This window comes from Gallinula chloropus (genome assembly GCF_964237585.1).
Source record: "Gallinula chloropus genome assembly, chromosome: 5".
In the NCBI taxonomy this organism is placed as follows: domain Eukaryota; kingdom Metazoa; phylum Chordata; class Aves; order Gruiformes; family Rallidae; genus Gallinula; species Gallinula chloropus.
The window spans coordinates 24,881,885-24,905,169 of NC_140090.1; the positions used below are offsets into that span (position 1 = coordinate 24,881,885).

A 23,285-nucleotide genomic window follows, 5' to 3' on the forward strand; every position below is an offset into this window, starting at 1 on the left:
AAAAGTGCAACAGATTAAGGAACATAGGAACTCTTTACCCCTCATGTTAGCAATTACACAGGAATGAGAAAAAATATTTTTAATTAATTTGTATATCAGAAAGTTTTAAAGTTAAATTTAAAATTCAATCACTTAGCTCTTATTCATTCATAAAACCACAGACATACCTACCACAAAATTATATTTTTTACTGTAAACAGATTTAATGGTTTTTATATGGTTTGAAGTAAACATTTTAAGACACATATTGTTTTAAATATTAACAATTATTTTTTTCTTAGTGAAACACACCTGTAATTTTGGTTCCCTCCTTGGTCTCAGAAGGCACTCCGACACCATACTCATTTTCTCCAGAAACTCGGAAGTAGTAAATGCCACCTTCCTGCAAGCCAGTCACTTTGTAAGAGAGGCGGTGACAATTGTTTGTCACAGTGACCCATGCTTTTTTGCTAGCTTCTCGTTTTTCAATAACATAGTTCTTTACAGGTGCTCCACCATCATTTTCAGGAACATCCCAACATAACACAGCAGACTCTTTAGTTACGTCTTTTGCAGCAATATTAGATGGTGGGCCAGGAGTATCGAGAACTTTAACAATTAAAGTCAAGGTAGCAGTATTCAGGCTGTTTTGTAATGTTAATGTGTATTTTCCAGAATCATTTCTTGTTGCTTTTTCAATAGTAAGAGATGTACAGTTATCTGAAGTATCAATGCTTGCTCGTATACGGAGATCAGTGTCTGGTTTGTTCCACATTACATTTGGGATTGGTTTGCCTCTGAAAGGAACAGTCATTGTGAATGATCCACCAGCCTTTACAATTAGAGTCTTCCGCATTTCACTGTCAATATCGAAGGCTGGTTCTTCTTCTCTTTCTTTTGCTACCTGAGGTTCTGAGACATCACTTGGTTCACTAACACCACTTTTGTTAATGGATTTCACTCTAAAGACGTACTCAGACCCTGATTCTAATCCAGTTATGGTGTATTCTGTGCCTCTTAAGTTCTGAATAGCTGTTGTCCAGTCAGTTTCATTAGTTTTCTTGTATTCAACTGTGTATCCAGTTACTGGAGCACCTCCATCAAACAGTGGCTTTGTCCACCCAATTGTGATATTTGACCTTGTAGAATCCATAATTTTAGGTTTAGAGGGAGGACCAGGCAAGAAGATTGGATCTTCTGCCCGAATCAGTGGTGTGGTTTCACTTGGAAGACTTAAGCCAGCAGCATTTTCTGCATAAACCCGGAATTCATATTCAAATCCTTCACGCAGACCAGATGATTTTACTCTTAAATCATAAACTGGCTTTTTGTTTACACGAATCCACCTTAGACTAGTTTTCTCGCGCCTTTCAATTACATAGCCAGAGATCTCATTGCCTCCATCAGACTCAGGTCTTGCCCAGCACAGAGTTATTGAATCTTTGCTCACACTGGTGATCTCTAAAGATGTAGGTGGACTTGGAACTGTAAATGGGTCTAAGGCTTTGACAGCAACACTCTCTAGGGGCTCACCAACACCGTATTTGTTCACTCCCATCACTCTGAAAATATACTCGTTACCCTTCAGTAATTTTGTTACTTTACAGGATGTTGTTGGAAGCTCTCCTTCACAAAGTGTCCATGCAATTCTGCTGGTCTCACGTTTTTCTACAATATAGTAATCAATATCTGCACCGCCATTTTCTTGAGGGGGTCCCCATGACAAATGGCACTTTTCAGCAGTGAGGCCACTTATTTCTAATGGTCCTGCAGGTGGGCCAGGTCTATCAAGTACTTTGCAATTAATTGCCAAAGATTTTGTTCCTGCAACATTTTGTAGTGTTAGTACATACTGTCCTGAGTCACCTCGGACACAGTCCTTAATGGTTATTGCAGTAGTGTGATCTGTTGAATCTATTTCAACTCTAGCTTTTCCTTCAAGCTCCTTGCCATCCTTTGTCCATGAAATCACTGGTATTGGCCGTCCTGCAATATCAGCATTGACTTTAAACACTTCTCCAGCTTTCACAACTACAACATCCCTGAATTTGGCATCCATCATAATTCTTGGAGCCTCCACATCATCTTTTACAGTCACAGGTCCAGTTGATTCAGATGGCTGACTGAAGAGTCCAGCAGCATTCTTTGCAATCACACGGAATTCATATCGCTGGTCTTCTGTAAGTCCACCTACATCAAAGTATGTTTCTTGCACATTAGTAAAATTACACTTTAGCCAACGACCATCTGGCATCTCTCTGCGTTCAATTATATATCCTGTTACTTTAGCTCCACCATCATATTCTGGTTTAGCCCATTTCAGTGAGACAGATGTTCTTGTGATATTAGTAACTTCTGGTTGACCAGGAGGATCACATGGATCTCTTGCAGCAACTGGTTCACAGGATTTACTACATTTGCCTATTCCAGCAATGTTCTCAGCATATACACGATATTCATACAGTAGTCCTTCATCAAGACCTGTAACTTTCATTTGTGTATCAACTATAAGGCTCTTGTTGACTTTTGTCCAAAGAATGCTGCTTCTTTCTTTACGCTCCAAGTGATATCCTAGTACTCTGCTACCTCCATCATTAACTGGTACCTGCCAAGTTACAATCATAAAAGCTTTAGTTGCATGTGCCACGTGAGGAGTTCCAGGAGGTCCAGGAGGCTTAAATGGATATTCTGCCACAACAGAAGGAGAATTCGTGTAGGTGCTTTTCCCATAGCGATTTTCTGCACATATACGGAACTGATATTCGGAGCCAGTGGTGAGTCGAGATACTTTGATTGATGTTCTTGCAACTGCTGCAGATACTACATCCCATGTTGTTGTAGTAGTTTCCCGCTTCTCCACAATGTAATTGCTAATATGGCACCCACCATCATACGCTGGAGGTTTCCAAGACAGAGTTACACTATCAGCACTAACTTCATCAATGTGCACATCAGTTGGTGGTCCTGGTCTGTCAAGGACAACTACAGTTAAAGAAGCTGTTGTTGATCCGGCAGTATTTGAAAGATGTAATTCATAAAGCCCCAAATCTTCATTTGAAGCTTCCTTGATAGACAGTGAAGTTAAAGTCTTTGATGTCTGAACATTTACCCTGGTTGTCTCTTTTAAGGGATTCCCATCCTTCTTCCAGCTAACAGTTGGAAGAGGTCGCCCTCTGAATGGCACATCAATCTTAAGATCATCTCCAGCTTTCACAGTGAATGTGTTGAAAAGGAGCTCAGCGGATGGCTGGATTTCAATATCTTTTGCAATGACTGGGACACCAAGTTCTCTTGGATCACTTTTTCCTTTTTCATTAACAGCAATAACTCTGAAACTGTACTCTTCTCCCATACTTAAGCCTGTTATTGTTGCTTCTAATGTTTTGACCTGTGTACATGCACTCCATTTTATACTTCCTTTAGTCTGCATTTCTACTATATAACCAGTAATTTTACTGCCACCATCGCTCTCTGGCTTTTCCCATTTAATTGAAGCAGAGTTGCGAGTCACATCAACAAGAACAACCTTTGCAGGTGGAGAAGGTGGTTCAGAAACCTTAACTGGGTCAGGTGTTTCTGCTGGTAAGCCAACCCCATATTCATTTACGGCCAGAACACGGAAGTAATAACTACATCCTTCTTGTAGTTGAGTAATTTTGAAGGAATTCTTAGTGCAGTTGTTTGTAATTGTGGCATATGCCTTTCTTGTGGATTCTCGTTTTTCAACTACATAGTTGGTAATTTTAGCTCCACCATCAATAAGTGGTGGCTCCCAGGCTAATGTTACAAAATCTTTCTTCACTTCTCTGATGGTCAGATTTATAGGTGCACTAGGCGTATCAAGCACTCTGACATTAACAAAAGCTGATTTTTTGCCACTGTTGTTCTCTAATGTAAGATTGTATCTACCAGTATCAAATCTATTCACATTATCGATGACCAGCATTGTATAGGAGCTGGTGACTTCAATCTGAGCTCGCTCACTAATTGTTCCTTCTGCTTTCTCCCATTTAACTTCAGGTTCTGGTCTTCCTTTGATGGTGACAAACAGGCGTAATGTACCACTAGCACGTACAGTGACCACTTTTCGGAGATCTGCATCAAGTTCAATTTCAGGAGGTTCAATCTTTTCTGCTGCTATGACTGTACCAGGTATAGTAGCAGGTTCTCCTACTCCTTCTGAATTGATGGCACAGATACGGAAGTTATACTCCTGGTTTTCTTTAAGTTTTGTCACAGTGAATTGCTTTGCTTGTAGGCCTGTTGGCGGGGTGCAGGTAGTCCATTCATCAGCAGCAGCTTCTTTTACTTCTACGACATATCCCTTAACTGGAGCACCACCATCATAAATGGGCTTACTCCAGGCAAGGGAAACTGATGACCTGGAAGTGTCTGTAACTTTCGGATTGCTTGGTGGACCTGGTGGATATAATACATCACAGGCACGATAGAAAATTGATGGCTCACTGGGTTCCCCTGTACCTGCAGCATTTTCAGCAGAAACTCTAAATTCATAGAAATGCCCATCGGTAAGACCTGTTACTCTGAATCGCAAGTCTGTCAGCCTTTTCTTATTGCATTTGGTCCACCGGATACCATCTTTGTCTCGTTTTTCAAGTATATAACCTTCAATTTCAGCTCCCCCATTGTCTTCTGGGCGGCCCCATGTTACCACCATAGAATCTTTTGTGATTGCTGAAACTTCAGGTGTTGAAGGAGGACCAGGAGGTTTGTATGGATTACAAGCCACAACTGGCTCAGATTCCAAGGGTTCTCCAGTGCCGTATTTGTTCACTGCCATTACACGGAAAATATACTCATTGCCAGCAAGGAGTCTGGTTACTTTATGGTTAAGAGCCTGCACATCTGTTGCTACTTGTGTCCATGAAAGCCTGCTTGTTTCTCTCTTCTCAATGATATAATGTGAGATATTAGAACCACCATCATGTAAAGGTGGAGCCCATGCCAGGTAGCATTTTTCTGCAGTGACACCTGTAACCTTCAAAGGTCCTTCTGGAGGTCCTGGTCTGTCAAGCACTTTTACAGTGATGGGTATAGATTTTGTGCCACCAACATTTTTGAGGTTAAGAGTATAGTGACCTCCATCTACTCTTATACAGTCTTTGACAGTAAGAGTTGTTTTCTGAATGGTAGATTTAATTTCCATTCTTGCAGTTACTCCTTCAAGGTCTTTACCGTCTTTTGACCATGTAATGTCAGGAATAGGCTTGCCATGGATATCAGCTTCAAGAACAAATGTTTCTCCAGCATGAACAACAATGACATCTTTGTATTTAGGATCCAGTGAAGCCCCTGGTGCTTCAATTTCATCTCTGGCAGTAATGGGCCCTGTACTTTCAGATGGTTCACTTGAGCAACCTGCTGCATTTCTTGCGATTACTCTAAATTCATATCGTTGGTCTTCAACAAGACCACTCACTGTAAATTCTGTTTCCAATACATTTGTAAAACTGGCTTTCATCCAGCGACCATCTGGTAGTTCTTTCTTTTCTACAGTATATCCAGTTATTTTGCTTCCACCATCATATTCTGGTTTCTTCCACTTCAGTGTGATATTATTTCTTGTAACAACAATGGCCTCTGGGCGGCCGGGTGGGTCACAGGGGTCTCGGGCAACATACAATTCTGATACTTTGCTGACTTTGCCAATACCAACAATGTTTTCAGCAGAAACTCTGAACTCATATTCAAGACCTTCTTCAAGGCCATCTGTTTTATATTTGGTGTCTGAAATGAGTGACTTGTTCTGTTTTGTCCAAAGAATGCTGTTCTTATCTTTACGTTCAAGATGGTAGCCAAGAACTTTGCTTCCTCCATCATTAACTGGTTCATGCCATTGTACAATCATATGGTCCTTGGAAGCCGCTGTTACAAATGGAGTTCCAGGTGGCCCAGGCACCTTGTAGGGGTACTGCACAACAACAGGTTTCGAATCCAAAGGAGAGCTCTTCCCATATCTATTTTCAGCAGAAATTCTGAACTGGTATTCAGAACCTGTTTTAAGTTTTGTTGCTTTGATAGTTGTTCTTGCAACAGTTGCTGACACAATGCTCCATGTGGTAGTACTTGTGTCACGCTTTTCTACTATGTAGTTGCTTATCTGGCAGCCACCAGTGTAATCAGGTGGATCCCATGAAAAAACAACAAAGTCTGCGCTAACTTCGTCAAAGCGGACAGGTCCTCGTGGTGGACCAGGCTTTTCCAGTACAATTATGCTCAGGTGCTCTGTTGCTGTACCTGCTGTGTTTGTTGCTGTTACTGTATATTTACCAAAGTCTTCCTTGTTGCTTTCTTTAATATGTAAGATAGTTGATGTTGATGTATCCTGAATATGTATTCTGGTTGTCTGTTTCAGTGACTGCTCATCTTTTGTCCAAGTAATAGCAGGTTTGGGTCTACCTATGAACGGTACTTCTATCTTCAAATCTTCTCCAGCCTGTACACTGTATGTATTAAACATCAGTTTGAAACTTGGCTCAATTGTCAAGTCTTTAGCTATCACAGGAATTCCAAGTGCTCTGGGATCACTTTTGCCTTTTTCATTGTAGGCAATCACACGAAATTGATATTCCTGTCCTGAACTCAAACCAGACACAACTGCATTGCATGTTTTGGTCTCACTAACAACACTCCACTTTTCTGTTCCTTTAGGCTGCATTTCAACAATGTAGCCCAAAATTCTGCTACCTCCATCATGTTCAGGTTTTTCCCATGTAAGTGATGCACTTCTCTGAGTCACATCAGTGAGTGTTACTTTCCCAGGAGGCAGAGGTGGCTCTGAGGCTTTGACAGCATCCGTGGTTTCAGCTGGAACACCAATTCCAAATTCATTTTCGGCCATAACTCTAAAGTAATAAATTGATCCTTCTGTAAGATTTTCAACTTTAAAACTTGTCTTGCCACACTTAGCACTTACATTTGCAAATGCTTTCCTGGTTGACTCACGCTTGTCTATTACATAGTTCTTTACCTTTGCACCACCATCGATAATGGGTGGTTCCCAAGATAATACAGCAGAATCTTTCTTTATATCCTTTACCACTAAGTTTTGTGGTGGTCCTGGTGTGTCCAAGACTTTTACTGTAACAAATGCAGATTTAGAACCACTGCTGTTCTCTAACTTAAGAATGTACTTTCCAGCATCATTTCTATCACAGTTGTCAATTGAAAGTTGTGTGTAGTTGATGCCTTTATCAATCTGAACTTTTTCTGTGAATTCACCTTCTTCCCGAGACCACATGATATCAGGTGTTGGTCGTCCCCTGAATGGTATATGAATCCTAGCAGACCCGCCAGCTCTAACCACTATCCCTTTCCTTAGTTCTGAATCAATATCAAGTTCTGGAGCTTCAAGTTTGTCTTCTGGTTTAATAGTACCAGGAACTGATGCAGCCTCTCCTACACCAACCTTGTTGAGGGCACACACTCGTAGTTTATATTCTTGATGTTCAATAAGATTTTTGATTTCAAATCGAGTGGAACGTACCCCCGTCTGTGGGGTAACAAGTGACCATTCATCTTCATCTGCTTTACAGATTTCTACAAGGTATCCTTGAATTTCACAACCCCCATCATAAATAGGTTTGCTCCAACCAAGTGTAACTGAACTTTTGGTGGTATCCAAAACATGGGCATTTGTAGGTGGGCCAGGCTTGAACATGGGGTCACAAGCTTTAAAGTAAGGAGAAACTTGGCTTGGTTCACCCACTCCAGCAGCATTTTCAGCAGAAACTCTGAATTCATATTCATGATCCTCTGTTAATCCTGTAACTCTTAATCGCAAATCTGTAATTCGGCGTTTATTGCATTTTATCCATCTGATGCCTGCTCGGTCTCTCTTTTCTACAATGTAACCTATTATTTCACTACCTCCATCACTATCTGGCCGGTTCCAGCAGACAGTCATAGAATCCTTTGTGATGTTGGTAATTTCCAAAGCCTTTGGTGGTCCGGGAACAACAAATGGATTTTTCATCATTACTGGCACAGATTCTAATGGCTCACCGACCCCATATTTGTTAACTGCCATAATACGGAACACATATTCATTTCCTTCCAAGAGTTTTGTTACTTTCAGCGTTGTAGGTAAAACTTCTGAAGCAACAACAGTCCATGCTAGGCGACTAGTTTCTCTCTTCTCTACAATGTAATGAGAAATATCACTGCCACCATCATGCAGAGGAGGAGCCCATGCCAATGAACATTTTTCAGCTGTAACTCCTGTCACTTGGACTGGGCCCTCTGGAGGTCCTGGCCGGTCCAAGACTTTTACATTTACTGGTACTGTCTTTGTTCCTGCGACATTAGAGGCTTCTAAAATGTACTGTCCACCATCAACTCTAATAGCATCTTTTACGATTATTAATGCACTGAATTCTGTGTTCTTTATTTCACATCTAGCAGTTCCCTCGAGCTCTTTATCTCCTTTGTACCACTTGATGGTTGGTAGTGGCTTTCCATGAACATCAGCCTCAAGTCTGAATGTTTCTCCCGCGTTTACAACAATTGTATCTTTGTACTTAGGATCCATTGAAATTCGTGGAACTTCAACTTCATCTCTTGCTGTTATTGGTCCTGTACTGTCAGAAGGTTTGCTTATGGCACCTGCAGCGTTCTTTGCAATTACTCTAAATTCATATCTTTGGTCTTCAGTAAGCCCTGTTACAGTGAACTGAGTTTCAATGATATTTGTGAAACTAGCTTTCATCCAGCGACCATCTGGTAAGTCCCGTTTCTCTACAATATAGCCTGTAATCTTACTTCCACCATCATATTCTGGTTTGGTCCACTGTAGAGTAATAGAGCTTCTTTTTATTATTATAGCTTCTGGACGACCTGGAGGATCACAGGGGTCACGAGCTACATAGCACTCAGAAACTTTACTTGTTTTGCCTACACCAACAATATTTTCTGCAGAAACTCGAAACTCATATTCAATTCCTTCTTCAAGATTAGTTGTCTTAAAACTTGTGTCCTGAATGATAGTCTTGTTGACCTTCGTCCATAAAATGCTGTTTTTCTCTTTCCTCTCAAGATGGTAGCCTAACACTCTACTGCCACCATCATTTATTGGTTCATGCCACTGTACAACCATGGAGTCTTTTGTAACCGTTGTCACAAATGGTGTGCCAGGAGGTCCTGGTTCCTTGTAGGGGTACTGTGCTACAACTGGCGCAGATTCCAATGCAAAGCTCTGCCCATACCTGTTCTCAGCAAAGATTCTGAACTGGTATTCGGAACCAGTTTTCAGTTTAGTCACCTTCAGTGTAGTTCTTGCAACAGTAGCTGAAACTGTTTCCCATACAGTGGTTGTTGTCTCTCTCTTGTGAACAACATAGTTGGTGATTTGGCAGCCGCCTGTGTATGCTGGAGGATTCCATGATAGGGTTATACTTTCTGCACTTATTTCATCAAACTTCACAGGTCCTACTGGAGGGTCAGGTTTGTCTAGAGTTATAATTTCAATTGAGGCAGACTTCTGACCAACAACATTAGCCACAGTGATTTCATAAGTGCCACTGTCCTCTTTGCTAGTTTCTTTAATATTCAATATAGTGAGATCAGTCAAATCACTAACGTTGACTCTTGTTGTCTGCCTTAGTGGTTGGCCATCTTTTACCCAGGTAACAGTTGGTTTCGGTCGACCCGCAATTGGTACTTCTACTTTCAGATCTTGTCCCACTTGGATACTGTAACTGTGAAAAGCAGGTCTTACATCAGGTTCAATCACCAGGTCTTTGGCAACTACTGGAACTGCAAGAGCTCTAGGATCACTCTTACCCTTTTCATTTACAGCCATTACTCTAAAAAGATATTCTTCCCCTTGAGTTAGGTTAGTAATAACTGCTTCAAGTGTTTTTACACGAGCACACTCTGACCACTTCTCACTACCCTTTGCTTGCATTTCAACAATGTATTGTATGATTTTGCTACCACCATCATGTTCAGGTTTTGCCCAGCTTAGTGAGACACTGTTTCTTGTGACATCATCCACTGTTATTTTCCCAGGGGGCTGTGGAACTTCAGCAACTTTAATTGGGTCACTGGTTTCTGCAGGGAGGCCAATTCCATATTCATTCTCAGCAGAGATTCTAAAGAAATAATAGCAGCCCTCCTGAAGTTGATCTACTTTCCATGAAGTCTTGTGGCAGTTTGTTACAACAGCTGCATATGCCTTTCTTGTTGCTTCACGCTTTTCAATAATGTAATTCTTTATTTTTGCTCCACCATCCAAGAGAGGAGGCTCCCATGAAAGTGAAACAGAGTCTTTAGTGATCTCTCTGATTTTTAAATTAACAGGTGCACTTGGGGTATCCAGTACTCTTACACTGACAAAGGCAGACTTTGTTCCACCAATGTTTTCTAAAGTCAGAGTATATTTTCCAGTATCAAATCTGTTAACGTTGTCTAGAACAAGTGAAGTAAAGCTGCTAGTGGTGTCAATAATAGCTGCCTCTCTGATCTCACCATCCATTTTACCCCATTTTACTTCAGGTGTTGGACGACCTCTGATGGGAACAAAGAGTCTTAAGGAGCCTCCTGCCCTCACATTTACAATCTTCCTTAATTCCATGTCAAGGTCAAGGTCTGGCGCCTCCATCTTTTCTTCCACAATAACAGAACCAGGAACATCTGCATGCTCTCCAACTCCTGCTTTATTAACTGCACATATTCGGAATTTGTATTCATGTTTTTCCACTAATTTTTCTACTTCCATGTGAGTATTCTTAATTCCAGTTGGAGGTGTACAAATTGCCCATTCACCGTCACTCACATCACATTTTTCCACAATGTATCCCTGAATTTCAGAGCCACCATCATAGATAGGTTTACCCCATGAAAGGAAAACAGAAGATCTTGTAACATCCACAACTTTAGGATTATTGGGTGGACCTGGCTTGTAAATAGGATCACATGCTCTGTAGTAAGTGGAAGGTGGGCTTGGTTCACTAAGACCAGCAGCATTTTCAGCTGAAACTCTGTACTCATAATCATGATTTTCTATAAGTCCAGTCACTCTGTACCGCAGTTCACTTATCAGGCGTTTGTTACATCTTGTCCAGCGAATACCTTCTTTATCTCGTTTTTCAAGGACGTAGCCTAGGATTTCACTACCGCCATCAGACGCTGGCCTTTCCCATACAACTATCATAGAATCCTTGGTAATGGCTGTGACTTCTGGCGCCTTTGGTGGAAGTGGCACTACAAATGGGTTCTTTGCCAGCACGGGTTCAGACTCAAGAGGTTCACCAACACCGTATTTATTTACTGCCATGATGCGGAAAACATATTCGTTTCCTTCTAAAAGTTTTGTAACTTTGCAATTTAGGGTTTGCACATTTGAATCAACAACTGTCCACACCAAGCGACTGGTTTCCCTTTTTTCTACAATGTAGTGTGAAATATCGCTACCGCCATCTTGTAGTGGAGGTTTCCATGACAGCACACATTTTTCAGCAGTAACACCTGTAATCTCAACAGGTCCTTCTGGTGGTCCAGGTCTATCCAGAACTTTGACATTAACAGGAACTTTCTTTTCACCTGCAACGTTCTTTGCCAGTAGTACATACTGCCCACTGTCAACTCTAACGGCCTCCTTCACACTAAGACTTGTTGCAAAATCGGTGCTTTTTATTTCCATACGAGCAGTGTTTGTCAGCTCATGATCGCCTTTTAACCACTGAATGGAAGGTATTGGTTTGCCATGAACATCAGCATCAAGTTTGAATGACTCACCAGCATGCACTACAATAGTGTCTTTGTATTTTGGATCCATACTTATATGAGGTGGCTCTACTTCATCTCTTGCTGTAATTGCCCCTGAGCTCTCAGATGGTTCACTGAAAACACCTGCAGCATTTCGTGCTATAACACGGAACTCATACCTCTGGTTTTCAACTAGTCCAGTTACTTCAAATTGGGTGTCAATGACATTTGTAAAGCTTGCTTTCATCCAACGACCATCAGGTAGCTCCTTCTTTTCCACAACATAGCCTGTAATCTTACTTCCACCATCATATACAGGTTTCTTCCACTGAAGTGTTACTGAGCTTCTTGTGACAATTATAGGCTCTGGACGACCTGGAGGGTCACATGGGTCATGTGCAGTATAGCATTCAGATGCTCTACTTGCCTTTCCAATGCCCACTATATTTTCTGCATAAACTCTGAACTCATACTCAAGACCTTCCTCAAGGCCAGTTGTCTTAAATTTGGTATCTGGAATAGGTGTTTTATTTAGCTTAGCCCAAAGAATGCTGTTTCTTTCTTTGCGTTCCAAGTGATACCCGATGATCTTGCTACCACCATCATTGACTGGTTCATGCCATTGTACCACCATGCTGTCTTTTGAGACGTTCGTTACAAAAGGTGTTCCAGGTGGACCAGGAACTTTAAATGGGTATTGGGCTATGATTGGCTCTGAAGTGAGATAGGTACTCTTCCCATACCTGTTCTCTGCTGCGATTCTGAACTGATATTCACAGCCAGTCTTTAATCTACATGCTTTTATAGTTGTTCTTGCAACAGTAGCTGACACAATCTGCCAAGTGGTGGTGGAAGTGTCTCTTTTTTCTACAATGTAATTATTGATAGAGCTACCACCATCATATTTGGGTGGCTCCCAGGAAATTGTAATGCTATCTGCTGTTACTTCATCTGCTTTTACTGGTCCAGTTGGAGGTCCTGGTTTGTCAAGGACAACAATATTTAGGTTCTCAGTTGCTTCACCTGCAGAGTTTGTAAGTTTAACTAAATATGTCCCCACATCTTCTTTGCATGCTTCTTTTATTGTTAACACAGTGTTGCTTTCTGAACTTTCTGCATTTACTCTTGTAGTCTGCTTCAAAGCCACATTATCTTTATGCCAAAGCACTGCTGGTTTGGGTCGACCAACAAAAGGAACATCAACTTTTAAGTCCTCTCCTGCTAGAACACTGAAAGTGGTAAACAGTAGTTTGAAAGCTGGTGGAATCACAAGGTCTTTTGCAACAACTGGTATACCCAGCTGTCGAGGATCACTGATACCTTTCTCATTCTGAGCTGAAACACGGAAAGTGTATTCTTCACCTTGGATCAATCCTGTTATAGTGGCTTCAGTAACTTTTACTGTAGCACAAGTTGACCACTTTTCACTTCCTTTGCTTTGCATTTCTACAATGTATCCTAGAATTCTGCTACCACCATCATGTTCAGGCTTTTCCCAAGATAAGGATACGCTATTTCTTGTCACATCCACCAAAGTTATTTTCCCTGGTGGAAGAGGTCTTTCTGATACTTTTACTGATTCTGAAGTTTCAACTGGAAGGCCTATGCCATACTCATTTTCAGCTAGGACTCTGAAGTAGTAGTTGCAACCTTCTTGCAGTGAATCGACTTTCCAGCTTGTCTTGTGGCAATTTGCATTAACAGTTGAATAGGCTTTTCTTGTTGATTCACGTTTTTCAACAATGTAGTTTTTTATTTTAGAGCCACCATCTATGAGAGGAGGCTCCCATGTGAGTGTAACTGATGATTTTGTAACTTCTTTTATTTTCAAATCTTGAGGTGCCCCTGGAGTATCAAGAACTCTGACATTCACAAATGCTGACTTGCTACCTGAGCTGTTTTCAATTGTCAGTATGTATTTGCCACTATCAAATCTATTTACATTTTCAACAATAAGTAGAGTATAAGAGCTTGTTGATTCAATGTTTGCTCTATCCAGAGATTCTCCATGTTCTCTTGTCCATTTTACTTCAGGTGCTGGTCTTCCTTTAATTGGGACAAAGAGCCTTAGAGTACAGCAAGCTCTGATAGTGACAACTTTCCGTAGTTCTGCATCAAGTTCAATCTCTGGAGGTAGCATTCTTTCTTCAGCTTTTGGAGTTCCAGGAACAAGAGCAGGTTCTCCAAGACCCTCAGAGTTCATAGCATATATCCGTATTTTATACTCCTGATTTTCTTTCAGGTCAGTGATGGTAAAAGAAGTCGCCTTTAGACCTACTGGTGGAGTTACAATCTTCCACTCATCTTCTTCAGGTAGTGCAATCTCAACCATGTAACCTGTGATCTCTGAACCACCATCATATATTGGTTTGTTCCACGCTATTGTAATTGAGGACTTGCTGCTATCCAAAACACGAGGATTACCTGGGGGACCAGGCTTAAATACAGTGTCACAAGCTTTATAGAATGGACTTGTTGGGCTTGGCTCACTGACTCCAGCAGCGTTTTCAGCCATGACTCTGTATTCATATTCATGGCCTTCTGTCAGTCCAGACACTTTATAACGTAAGTCAGTAACAACACGTTTGTTACATTTCACCCACCGTAGACCAGCCCTGTCCCGACGTTCCACAATATAGTTCGTTATTGGGCTCCCACCATCAGAATCAGGGTGTCCCCAACAGACAACCATAGAATCTTTTGTAATTGCTGTAACTTCGGGTGTTTTAGGTGGATCAGGTGGCACATATGGATTTACTGCAAGAATGGGCTCTGATTCCAGAGGCTCACCAACTCCATATTTGTTAACAGCCATAACACGGAAGACATATTCATTGCCCTTTAACAGCTTAGTAACCTTCAGTTTAGTTAAGGGAACTTCAGTGGCTACAGCTGTCCATGCCAGTCTACTGGTTTCTCGTTTTTCAACCACATAATGGTCAATTTTTGCTCCTCCGTCATCCAGTGGAGGTAGCCATGACAGCACACACTTCTCTGCAGTGACTTCAGACACAGCCAAAGGACCTTCTGGGGGACCAGGTCTATCAAGAACTTTAACATTGAAGATATGCTTGGCAAAGCCACCAGGATTTGTTGCAGTAAGTGTGTAGGCACCGCCATCTCTTCTTGAAGAATCTTTATTGATAAGAACAGTAGAGAAATCTGCTATTTTTATTTCTAGTTTTGCTGTGTCTTCAAGTTCTTTTTCTCCTTTTGTCCATGTCATAGTTGGTGGAGGGCGACCCGAAACATCAGCCTCAAGTCTGAAAGCTTCACCTGCTTTCAGCACTAAAGTGTCTTTGTATTTGGCATCTACCCTTATCCTTGGTGCTTCAATGTCATCTCTACAAGTTATTGCATCTGATGGCTCAGAGGGCTGACTAACAGCCCCACCAGCATTTCTTGCAATCACACGGAATTCATAGGCAGCATCTTCTGTCAAACCACTTACAGTGAATTCAGTCTCTAGTATGTTGCTGAAATTAGCCTTCAGCCAACGGCCATTGGGAAGGTCTCTCTTTTCAACAGTGTAGCCAGTTATCTTAAAACCTCCATTATATTCTGGTTTAGTCCACTTCAGTGTAACTGCATGTCTTGTAATGTTCAGAGGTATTGGCTTACCAGGTGGATCTATTGGGTCTAGGGCAAACACAGGCTCAGATGGTTTGCTTGGTTTACTCTTCCCAGCCAGATTTTCAGCTATAACACGGAATTCATATGCAATGCCATCAGTAAGTCCAGTTGATTTAAAGATATTGCCTGATACCAGCATTTTGCTTACAGTCTGCCAAAGAATGCTATTTCGTTCTTTTCTTTCAATATGATATCCCAGAATTGGGCTTCCACCGTCAGTAACTGGCTCATTCCAGCTAATGGTCATGGTTTCTTTGGTGACTGCAATCACCTGAGGAGTGCCAGGAGGCCCAGGTACCTTAAATGGGTAGTTGGCAACTATAGACTCTGAAGTAATGGGTGGGCCAATTCCATATCTGTTTTGAGCTTTAACACGGAACTGATACTCAACTCCAGTAGTAAGACGAGTGGCTTTAAATGTAGTACGTATCACTGTGGTTGCCAATTCAGTCCATGTGGTACTGTCAGTCTGACGCATTTCTACAACATAGTTACTTATTGGTACACCACCATCATTCAAAGGAGGCTCCCATGAGAATGTTAGGAAGTCAGATGAAATTTCATCAAATTTGATTGGTCCAGTAGGAGGTCCAGGTATGTCATGAACCTGAACTGTGATTACTTCACTAACTTCTCCAACAATGTTTTTAGCTGACAGTGGATATTGGCCACTATCACTTCGTTTACATTCATTGATGGTTAGTATGGTTGCTGTTGCAGTATTTTCATAATTTACTCTTTGTGTTTGCTTAAGTATCTGGTCTTCTTTCTTCCAAGTCACAGTAGGTCTTGGACGACCAAGCACAGGGATTTCAATCTTGATATTGTCACCAGCTTTGGCAATGACTGTTTTCTGGTAGATACCACGGAGGTCAAACTCTGGTAGCATCGTTTGCTCCTTGATGATAACTGGCCTGCTTTCTCTTGGGGCACTTCTTCCAGCACTGTTAACTGCCATAACCTGGAAAGTATACTCTTCATTTTCAGTTAGGTTCTTTACTACACAGTCCAGTGTTTTCACGGTGGTGATGTGTGCCCACTGGTTGGTTCCTTTTCTCTGTGCTTCAATGACATACCCAGTGATCTTGCTGCCACCATCGTGTTCTGGTTTTGGCCAAGCCAGGCTAACTGAGTTCCGGGTTACATCCATAATATTAAGGCTCTCAGGTGGGGATGGTGCCTCAGAAGCTCTTACTGGTTCTGAAGTTTCAGCTGGTTCACCAATACCATACTCATTTTCAGCCAGCACTCTGAAATAGTATTCACACCCCTCAGCCAAATTAGGAATTCTGAAGGAACACTTCTGGCAGTTGGTTGTGACTGTTGAATATGCTTTCCGAGTTGATTCCCGTTTCTCAACAATATAGTTTGTTATACGTGAACCACCATCTATCAGAGGCATATCCCATTGGAGGGTAATGCTGTCTTTGGTTATTTCTCTAGGCTTAAGGTTTATCGGTGGACCTGGTGTATCCAAGACTTTTACATTTACAAAGCCAGTCTTCTTACCAGCAGCATTTTCAAGAGTCATTACGTATTTTCCTGCATCGTATCTGGTGCACTCTGTGACAATCAGGAGTGTAAAAGAGTCTGTATTTTCAATACTGGCACGTCCTTTGAGTGAAACATCATCTTTTGTCCATGTAACTTCTGGAGTTGGACGTCCTTTAATTGGCACAAAAATGCGAATAGTTAATCCAGCTCTAACAACAAGTGTTCTTCTTAGCTCAGCATCTAATTCAAAGTCGGGAATCTCTTCCCGGTCTTTGATTTCCACACTTGGAATTATTGCTGGTTCACCAACACCTGCAGCATTCATGGCAGAAATTCTGAAGTTATATTTAGCTCCTGTCTGCAGAGGAGCAACAACAAACTGAGTGATTCTTAAAGCAGTCCCTGTTGTGTCTTTTACCCATTCTTCTTCTCCTTCCTTTTGATGCTCTACTATATAGCCAGTGATGTCAAGACCACCGTCATAGTGAGGCTTGCTCCAGGCTAAAGATGCACTTGTCTTTGTAGTATCAGTCACTCTTGGATTTGCAGGTGGACCAGGTGGATCTGCAAAGGTAGGAAAGATAAAACATAATGTTACAGAGGGAGTCATTCTTACATTGTCTGAGTGTGCTTTCCACACATACCACCCAAGCCCAAAAAAGAAAAGGCATGATACTAACATGCAACATCTTTGCATATGACGGATTTCGAAACATCACTTGGTGGTCCAACTCCTGCTCTATTTTCTGCACTGACACGGAATTCATATTCATTTCCTTCCAGCAGACCAGTTACTTTGCATCTAAGATCTGAAACTGTTTTCTTTGTTGCTCTGACCCATCTTAAACCTTTCTTTTCTCTTCGCTCCACATAGTAACCTGTGATTTCACTTCCACCATCATCTACTGGCCTTTTCCAGGTAACCGTGACAGTATTTTTAGTGACATTTGTTACTTCTGGTTTTCCAGGAGGGCCTGGGGGACCTGTTAAGGAAGAAAAAAGTACAATTAAAGAAAAAAATAAAATATTCAGAGATTAATAAACACAATATGGAATGTCTTAGGTTGTTCTACGTACCAAATCTATCCACCATTTTAACTGGTTCTGATTGTACTGGTTCACCCTTTCCATATTGATTCACTGCTGAGACACGGAAAACATATTCATTTCCTTGAATGAGCTTGCTAACAACATGCCTACAGCTTTCAATATTTTCAGCAACCAATGTCCAGAGCAGTCGGCTAGTTTCTCTCTTTTCAAGAACATAGGATTTGATTGGTGATCCACCATCTTCTGCAGGAGGTGACCACGTGAGAGTTGCTTTTTCTGCTGAAACGTTGCTGATCTCAATAGGCCCTGGAGGTCCTGGTACATCTAGAACTTTCACATGTACGCTTTCCTGCTTAGTGCCAAAAGGATTGGTTGCAGTGATTGTGTATTCTCCAGAATCTTTTCTGGCTGCATATTTGACAGTTAGAGTAGAAGAAGTTGGTGTCGTTTCAATGTGCACAAGCTCTGAAGGTCTAAAATCTTTTCCAGCTTTAGACCATGCTGAAGTTGGAGGTGGTTTGCCACGGATACTGATAGCAGACACTGTAATGGTCTCTCCTGCTTTTACTGTTAAGCCTTCCTTCAAAGTAGGATCAATAACAATACTTGGTGACTCTGTGAAAACAAACAAACAATCCCCCCCAACTGTTATAACAAGAATATGGGATGGGGAAGAGGAAGGAGAAGGGGAAGGAAAAGGGAAAGGATAAATACTACATTTTTAATTTCATCTACATACCATATTCATCCTTGCATATTATGGTTCCAGTGGATTCAGATGGAGGACTGATAGCTCCAGCAGTGTTCTTTGCTCTAATTCTGAACTCATATTTGGAGCCTTCAGTGAGGTCAGTTACAGTAAATGCACAATCTGGAACATTCACATGATTTGCTTTTGTCCAAGTTTTGGAGGGTAAGTCACGCTTTTCAACAATATAGCCAGTTAACTTATGTCCACCATCATATTTTGGTTCTGTCCAAATGAGTGTTACTGAGTTCCTGGTTACATTGATAACTTCAGGTTTCCCAGGGGGATCTAGAAGAAAAAAACAATAAATAGTGACCAAATATAAGTTATTCCAAAGTTTGGAATTTCCTTTTTTTTTTTTTTTTCCTGATGACTTACCAATAGGATCAAGTGCCACAACTGGTTCAGATGGCAGGCTTGGTTTACCTACTCCAGCCATATTGATTGCCATGACTCTGAATTCATACTCCAGACCTTCAGTTAATCCTGTCACTCTGAAATCTTTCATTCTTATTGGTGTTTTATTTGCTCTCTTCCACAGAAGACTGTTTCTTTCTTTGAATTCAATATGATAACCTAGAAGATAAATGGTAAGATGAAAATATAAGGGTTTTTCTAAAAATCTTCAATTCTCATAGCGCTGTGAAACATCATACTGCCTGTATGCCATGTCACATAGGCATTGTGCAAGAGGGACACTGAAAACCAGAGGACATACGTTACATATGTATGTAATTGCAACAATGCAATACTTGTAAATGAAAACTGCCAAATTCATAGTCCCAAATAATGTTAATGTATACATGAGTTTGTTTTTCTCTCTTTACATGTTTTTGCTCTGTGCAAAAATATTCTGTTTTTTCTGACTTGTTTAAAAAGCAAACCAGTGAAATCATCAATCAATCAATCAATCAAAGCATAAATACCTGATTGTTTTATCTTACCCTTTGACAGAGAGAAAGCACTATGAAAAATTAAAATACTAGAGACACTTTTGGAGTATACCTGTGATTGGTGAGCCTCCAGTTCTTCTGGGATCAGTCCAAGTTAAAGCTACAGATTCATGCCTAACATCAACAATGTTGGGAGGTGGAGGAGCATCTGGCACATCTAAATAATGTAAAAAAATGCAGTAATGTAAAAATAAATATTACCTTGAAAACATTTTCAAAAAGAATTTGAAAATTATAATGCCTACTTACCAAATGGGTGCTTTGCAATGACAGGGTCAGATTTAAGACCTTCACCTACTCCATATTTATTTTCAGCCCTGATCCTGAATGTATATTCATTTCCTTCATGAAGTCTTGTAACTCTAAATGTGGTTTTCTGGACTGCAGAGGCACAGGTCACCCACTTATTGTTTATGTTATCTCTCTTTTCTAGGACATAATTAGTGATTTCTGAACCTCCATCATCTTTTGGAGGGCCCCACTTTAAGGTTATAGCATCGGCTGTGACTTCTTCAAATTTCACAGGACCTGTTGGTATGCCAGGTTTGCCAACAACTTTCACAGAAATAGTGCCTTCCTTGCTGCCAACAACATTTTTCAGAGTTATTGTGTATTTTCCAGCATCAGCTTTCTGGCAGTCATGTACCACAAGTGTGGTGTTAACTGCTGTAGATTCAAATGCAACTCTTCCACTCTCAGTAAGTGCCTGGTCTTCATCTTTCTTCCAAGTTACAGCTGGGACAGGCTTGCCTTTAATTGGGATTTTAAGACGGAAATTGCTACCCTCTTTAGCTGTATAGCACAAATCCGGTAGATCTCTTAAATCAAGATCAGGTGCCACTGTAGAGATAAATGAAATTGATTATTCAACTATGTATAAACTTTGTGATGGAATTAAGATGCTGTTTTAAAGACATCTGTTTTGTACATGTGCATAGTAGACTCAGGAGACACAAGTGTAATTAGGGTAAGTAAAGCTTTGAATTAATTATCCTAAGTTGTTTCTTACCAACATCATCTCTTGCCACAATTGTGAGTTCTGTTGGAGTTCCATACCCAGCATCATTTTGGGCTCTCACTCTGAAAGTGTATTCTTGTCCTTCTTTTAGGTCTCTCATTGAAAAATGTAGGTTCTTTGCCCGCATGACTTCTTGCCATTTATCTTCACCAATTAGGACCTCGACTGTGTATGCAAAAATACGGCTTCCACCATCACTGATAGGTTTTTTCCATACTAAATTGCATGATGATTTTGTTACTGCTGAAGCTTTTAGATCCACAACTGGTCCAGGTGTTTCTAGGAAAAAGAAAAGCATAGTAAGTGTCCATTCAAGCTGGAAATAAAAATTATTTGAATTCCAAAATAGGTGAAATGGACTAATTTTTTCTCACCAGAAGCTTTAACAGCATCACGAGTCTCACAGGGGTCACCAATACCATATTCATTTTCAGCAAAAACCCTGAAGAAGTAAGATTTCCCTTCTTCTAAGTTAGTTATCCTGTAGCTTGTCTTTGGGCATTCTGTTGTTACTGTAGACCACGACTTTCTTTCTGCATCCCGTTTTTCAACAACATAATTTGTGATTGGACTGCCACCGTCTATTAGTGGAGGTTCCCATGTAATGAAGGCAGAATCCTTAGATGCTTCCTTTACAATCAGGTTAATTGGAGGGCCCGGAGTATCTAGATAAACACAACCATGCCAGATTTGATTTAATAAAGAAAATTAAAAATATTATCAGTTAAAAAGTTATTATATTGGGGAAAATCCTGATTCTTACCGAGTACTTTTACGACAATGGTGTATGCCTTTTTGCCACAGCTGTTCTCCAGACTGAGGACATATTTTCCAGCATCATATTTGTTTACATTTTCACAACGCAGGAAGGTATCAAAATCAGTTGACTTGATATCTAATCCTTGTCTATCTCTTAGGTTGGCACCCACTTTAGACCATGTAATCTTTGGAGGTGGTCGTCCTCTTACTGGCACATAGAGTCTCATTGTGACTCCAGCTCGTAAGACAAGAACTTTCCTTAGTTCTGCATCAAGTTCTCCTTCCGGAGGAACTGTGTGTTTGACGAAGAGGAAGAGGAAGAGGAAGAGGAAGAGGAAGAGGAAGAGGAAGGAAAGGGAAAGGAAAGGGAAAGGAAAGGGAAAGGAAAGGGAAAGGAAAGGGAAAGGAAAGGGAAAGGAAAGGGAAAGGAAAGGGAAGGGAAGGGAAGGGAAGGGAAGGGAAGGGAAGGGAAGGGAAGGGAAGGGAAGGGAAGGGAAGGGAAGGGAAGGGAAGGGAAGGGAAGGGAAGGGAAGGGAAGGGAAGGGAAGGGAAGGGAAGGGAAGGGAAGGGAAGGGAAGGGAAGGGAAGGGAAGGGAAGGGAAGGGAAGGGAAGGGAAGGGAAGGGAAGGGAAGGGAAGGGAAGGGAAGGGAAGGGAAGGGAAGGGAAGGGAAGGGAAGGGAAGGGAAGGGAAGGGAAGGGAAGGGAAGGAAAGGAAAGGAAAGGAAAGGAAAGGAAAGGAAAGGAAAGGAAAGGAAAGGAAAGGAAAGGAAAGGAAAGGAAAGGAAAGGAAAGGAAAGGAAAGGAAAGGAAAGGAAAGGAAAGGAAAGGAAAGGAAAGGAAAGGAAAGGAAAGGAAAGGAAAGGAAAGGAAACATTGTCATTAAGACTATCATGAAAGTTACTATAACAGAAAGTTCCCCTTCACTGTCATTTCAATACATTAGCCAACTTGTTCTTATGGACATGATGACGTTAGTGAGTCCCATTTCAAGATAATCTGCAAACTTGGCATTCTTTTGCACTGATTTAACTTCCTTTTTTCTGCCTTTCCCACCACTTATATTACTTGTCATATGAAAAAAACAAGTTTTTCAAGAATTCAACAGAGTTTCAAAGCCTCTTGGACTGAAGTGCTTATCTCAAATCAAAACAGATCCGTGAAGCAATGCTTTTGTACATACAGCAAATTGCATATAGGAGCCAGGATGGCTTTTAAAGAGTAAGTTTCATAAAATTAGTGTGCCACACAGATGCTTAAAATAGTAATCTTGGCTTCAAATTATTTAGAAGGCATGAGGAATATTCAAAGTTTTAAGGATAGAAGAGATATCCACAAAGTCTAATTTTAGGACTAGAAAAAAACTTCCTGGAGACCCCAAATAGAAGGTAGAAGACTATCTAGCATGCAAATGAAAAAAGCAGATTCTACTCAGTTCCTAACTGCCCTATTCTCATCCAAATTATCCACTTTTGCTTACATTTTTTGAGAAATGACACATTCCAAATCAATCTTTGACCTGTGACAAACCCTGTCTTTGGAACCCGTCCTAAGATCTAAAGCAAAAGTCAACAAGGTAATTTCTTTTCAGTGAACATACTTAAAATGTCTTTGGCAGTGTGTTTATCAGGAACATCGCTGGGATCGCTGTATCCAATCTTATTGACAGCATAAATGCGGAACTGGTACTCTGTATCTTCTATCAGCCCTGTTACCACAAAGTGCGTAGCCTGTAAGTTCTTGGGTAGATTGCATCTGACCCAGTTGTCTGTGTCAGCTCTTTTTGCTTCCACTAGATAACCAATAATAGGGCTTCCTCCATCATATGCTGGTTTGCTCCATGACAAGCTTATAGAACTACGAGTAGTATCAACCACTTTTGGGAAAGCAGGAGGGCCAGGAGGATCTGAGAATTAAAATAACATA

General features: G+C 41.0%; 1 protein-coding gene across 1 annotated transcript in view; it reads right to left on the bottom strand.

Moving 5' to 3' along the window:
* Positions 1-23,285, bottom strand: part of TTN (titin) — a 239,952-nt gene that overhangs the window by 28,192 nt on the left and 188,475 nt on the right. Inside the window, exons 260-270 of the mRNA XM_084264549.1 lie at positions 22,960-23,265; positions 21,366-21,653; positions 20,977-21,267; positions 20,594-20,881; positions 19,834-20,424; positions 19,637-19,741; positions 19,010-19,207; positions 18,623-18,919; positions 17,911-18,498; positions 17,514-17,816; positions 292-17,397 (exon numbers count right to left, since the gene is read on the bottom strand). Coding sequence (XP_084120675.1) covers positions 292-17,397; positions 17,514-17,816; positions 17,911-18,498; positions 18,623-18,919; positions 19,010-19,207; positions 19,637-19,741; positions 19,834-20,424; positions 20,594-20,881; positions 20,977-21,267; positions 21,366-21,653; positions 22,960-23,265 — 20,361 coding nt within the window. The remainder of the gene's footprint in view (positions 1-291; positions 17,398-17,513; positions 17,817-17,910; positions 18,499-18,622; positions 18,920-19,009; positions 19,208-19,636; positions 19,742-19,833; positions 20,425-20,593; positions 20,882-20,976; positions 21,268-21,365; positions 21,654-22,959; positions 23,266-23,285) is intronic.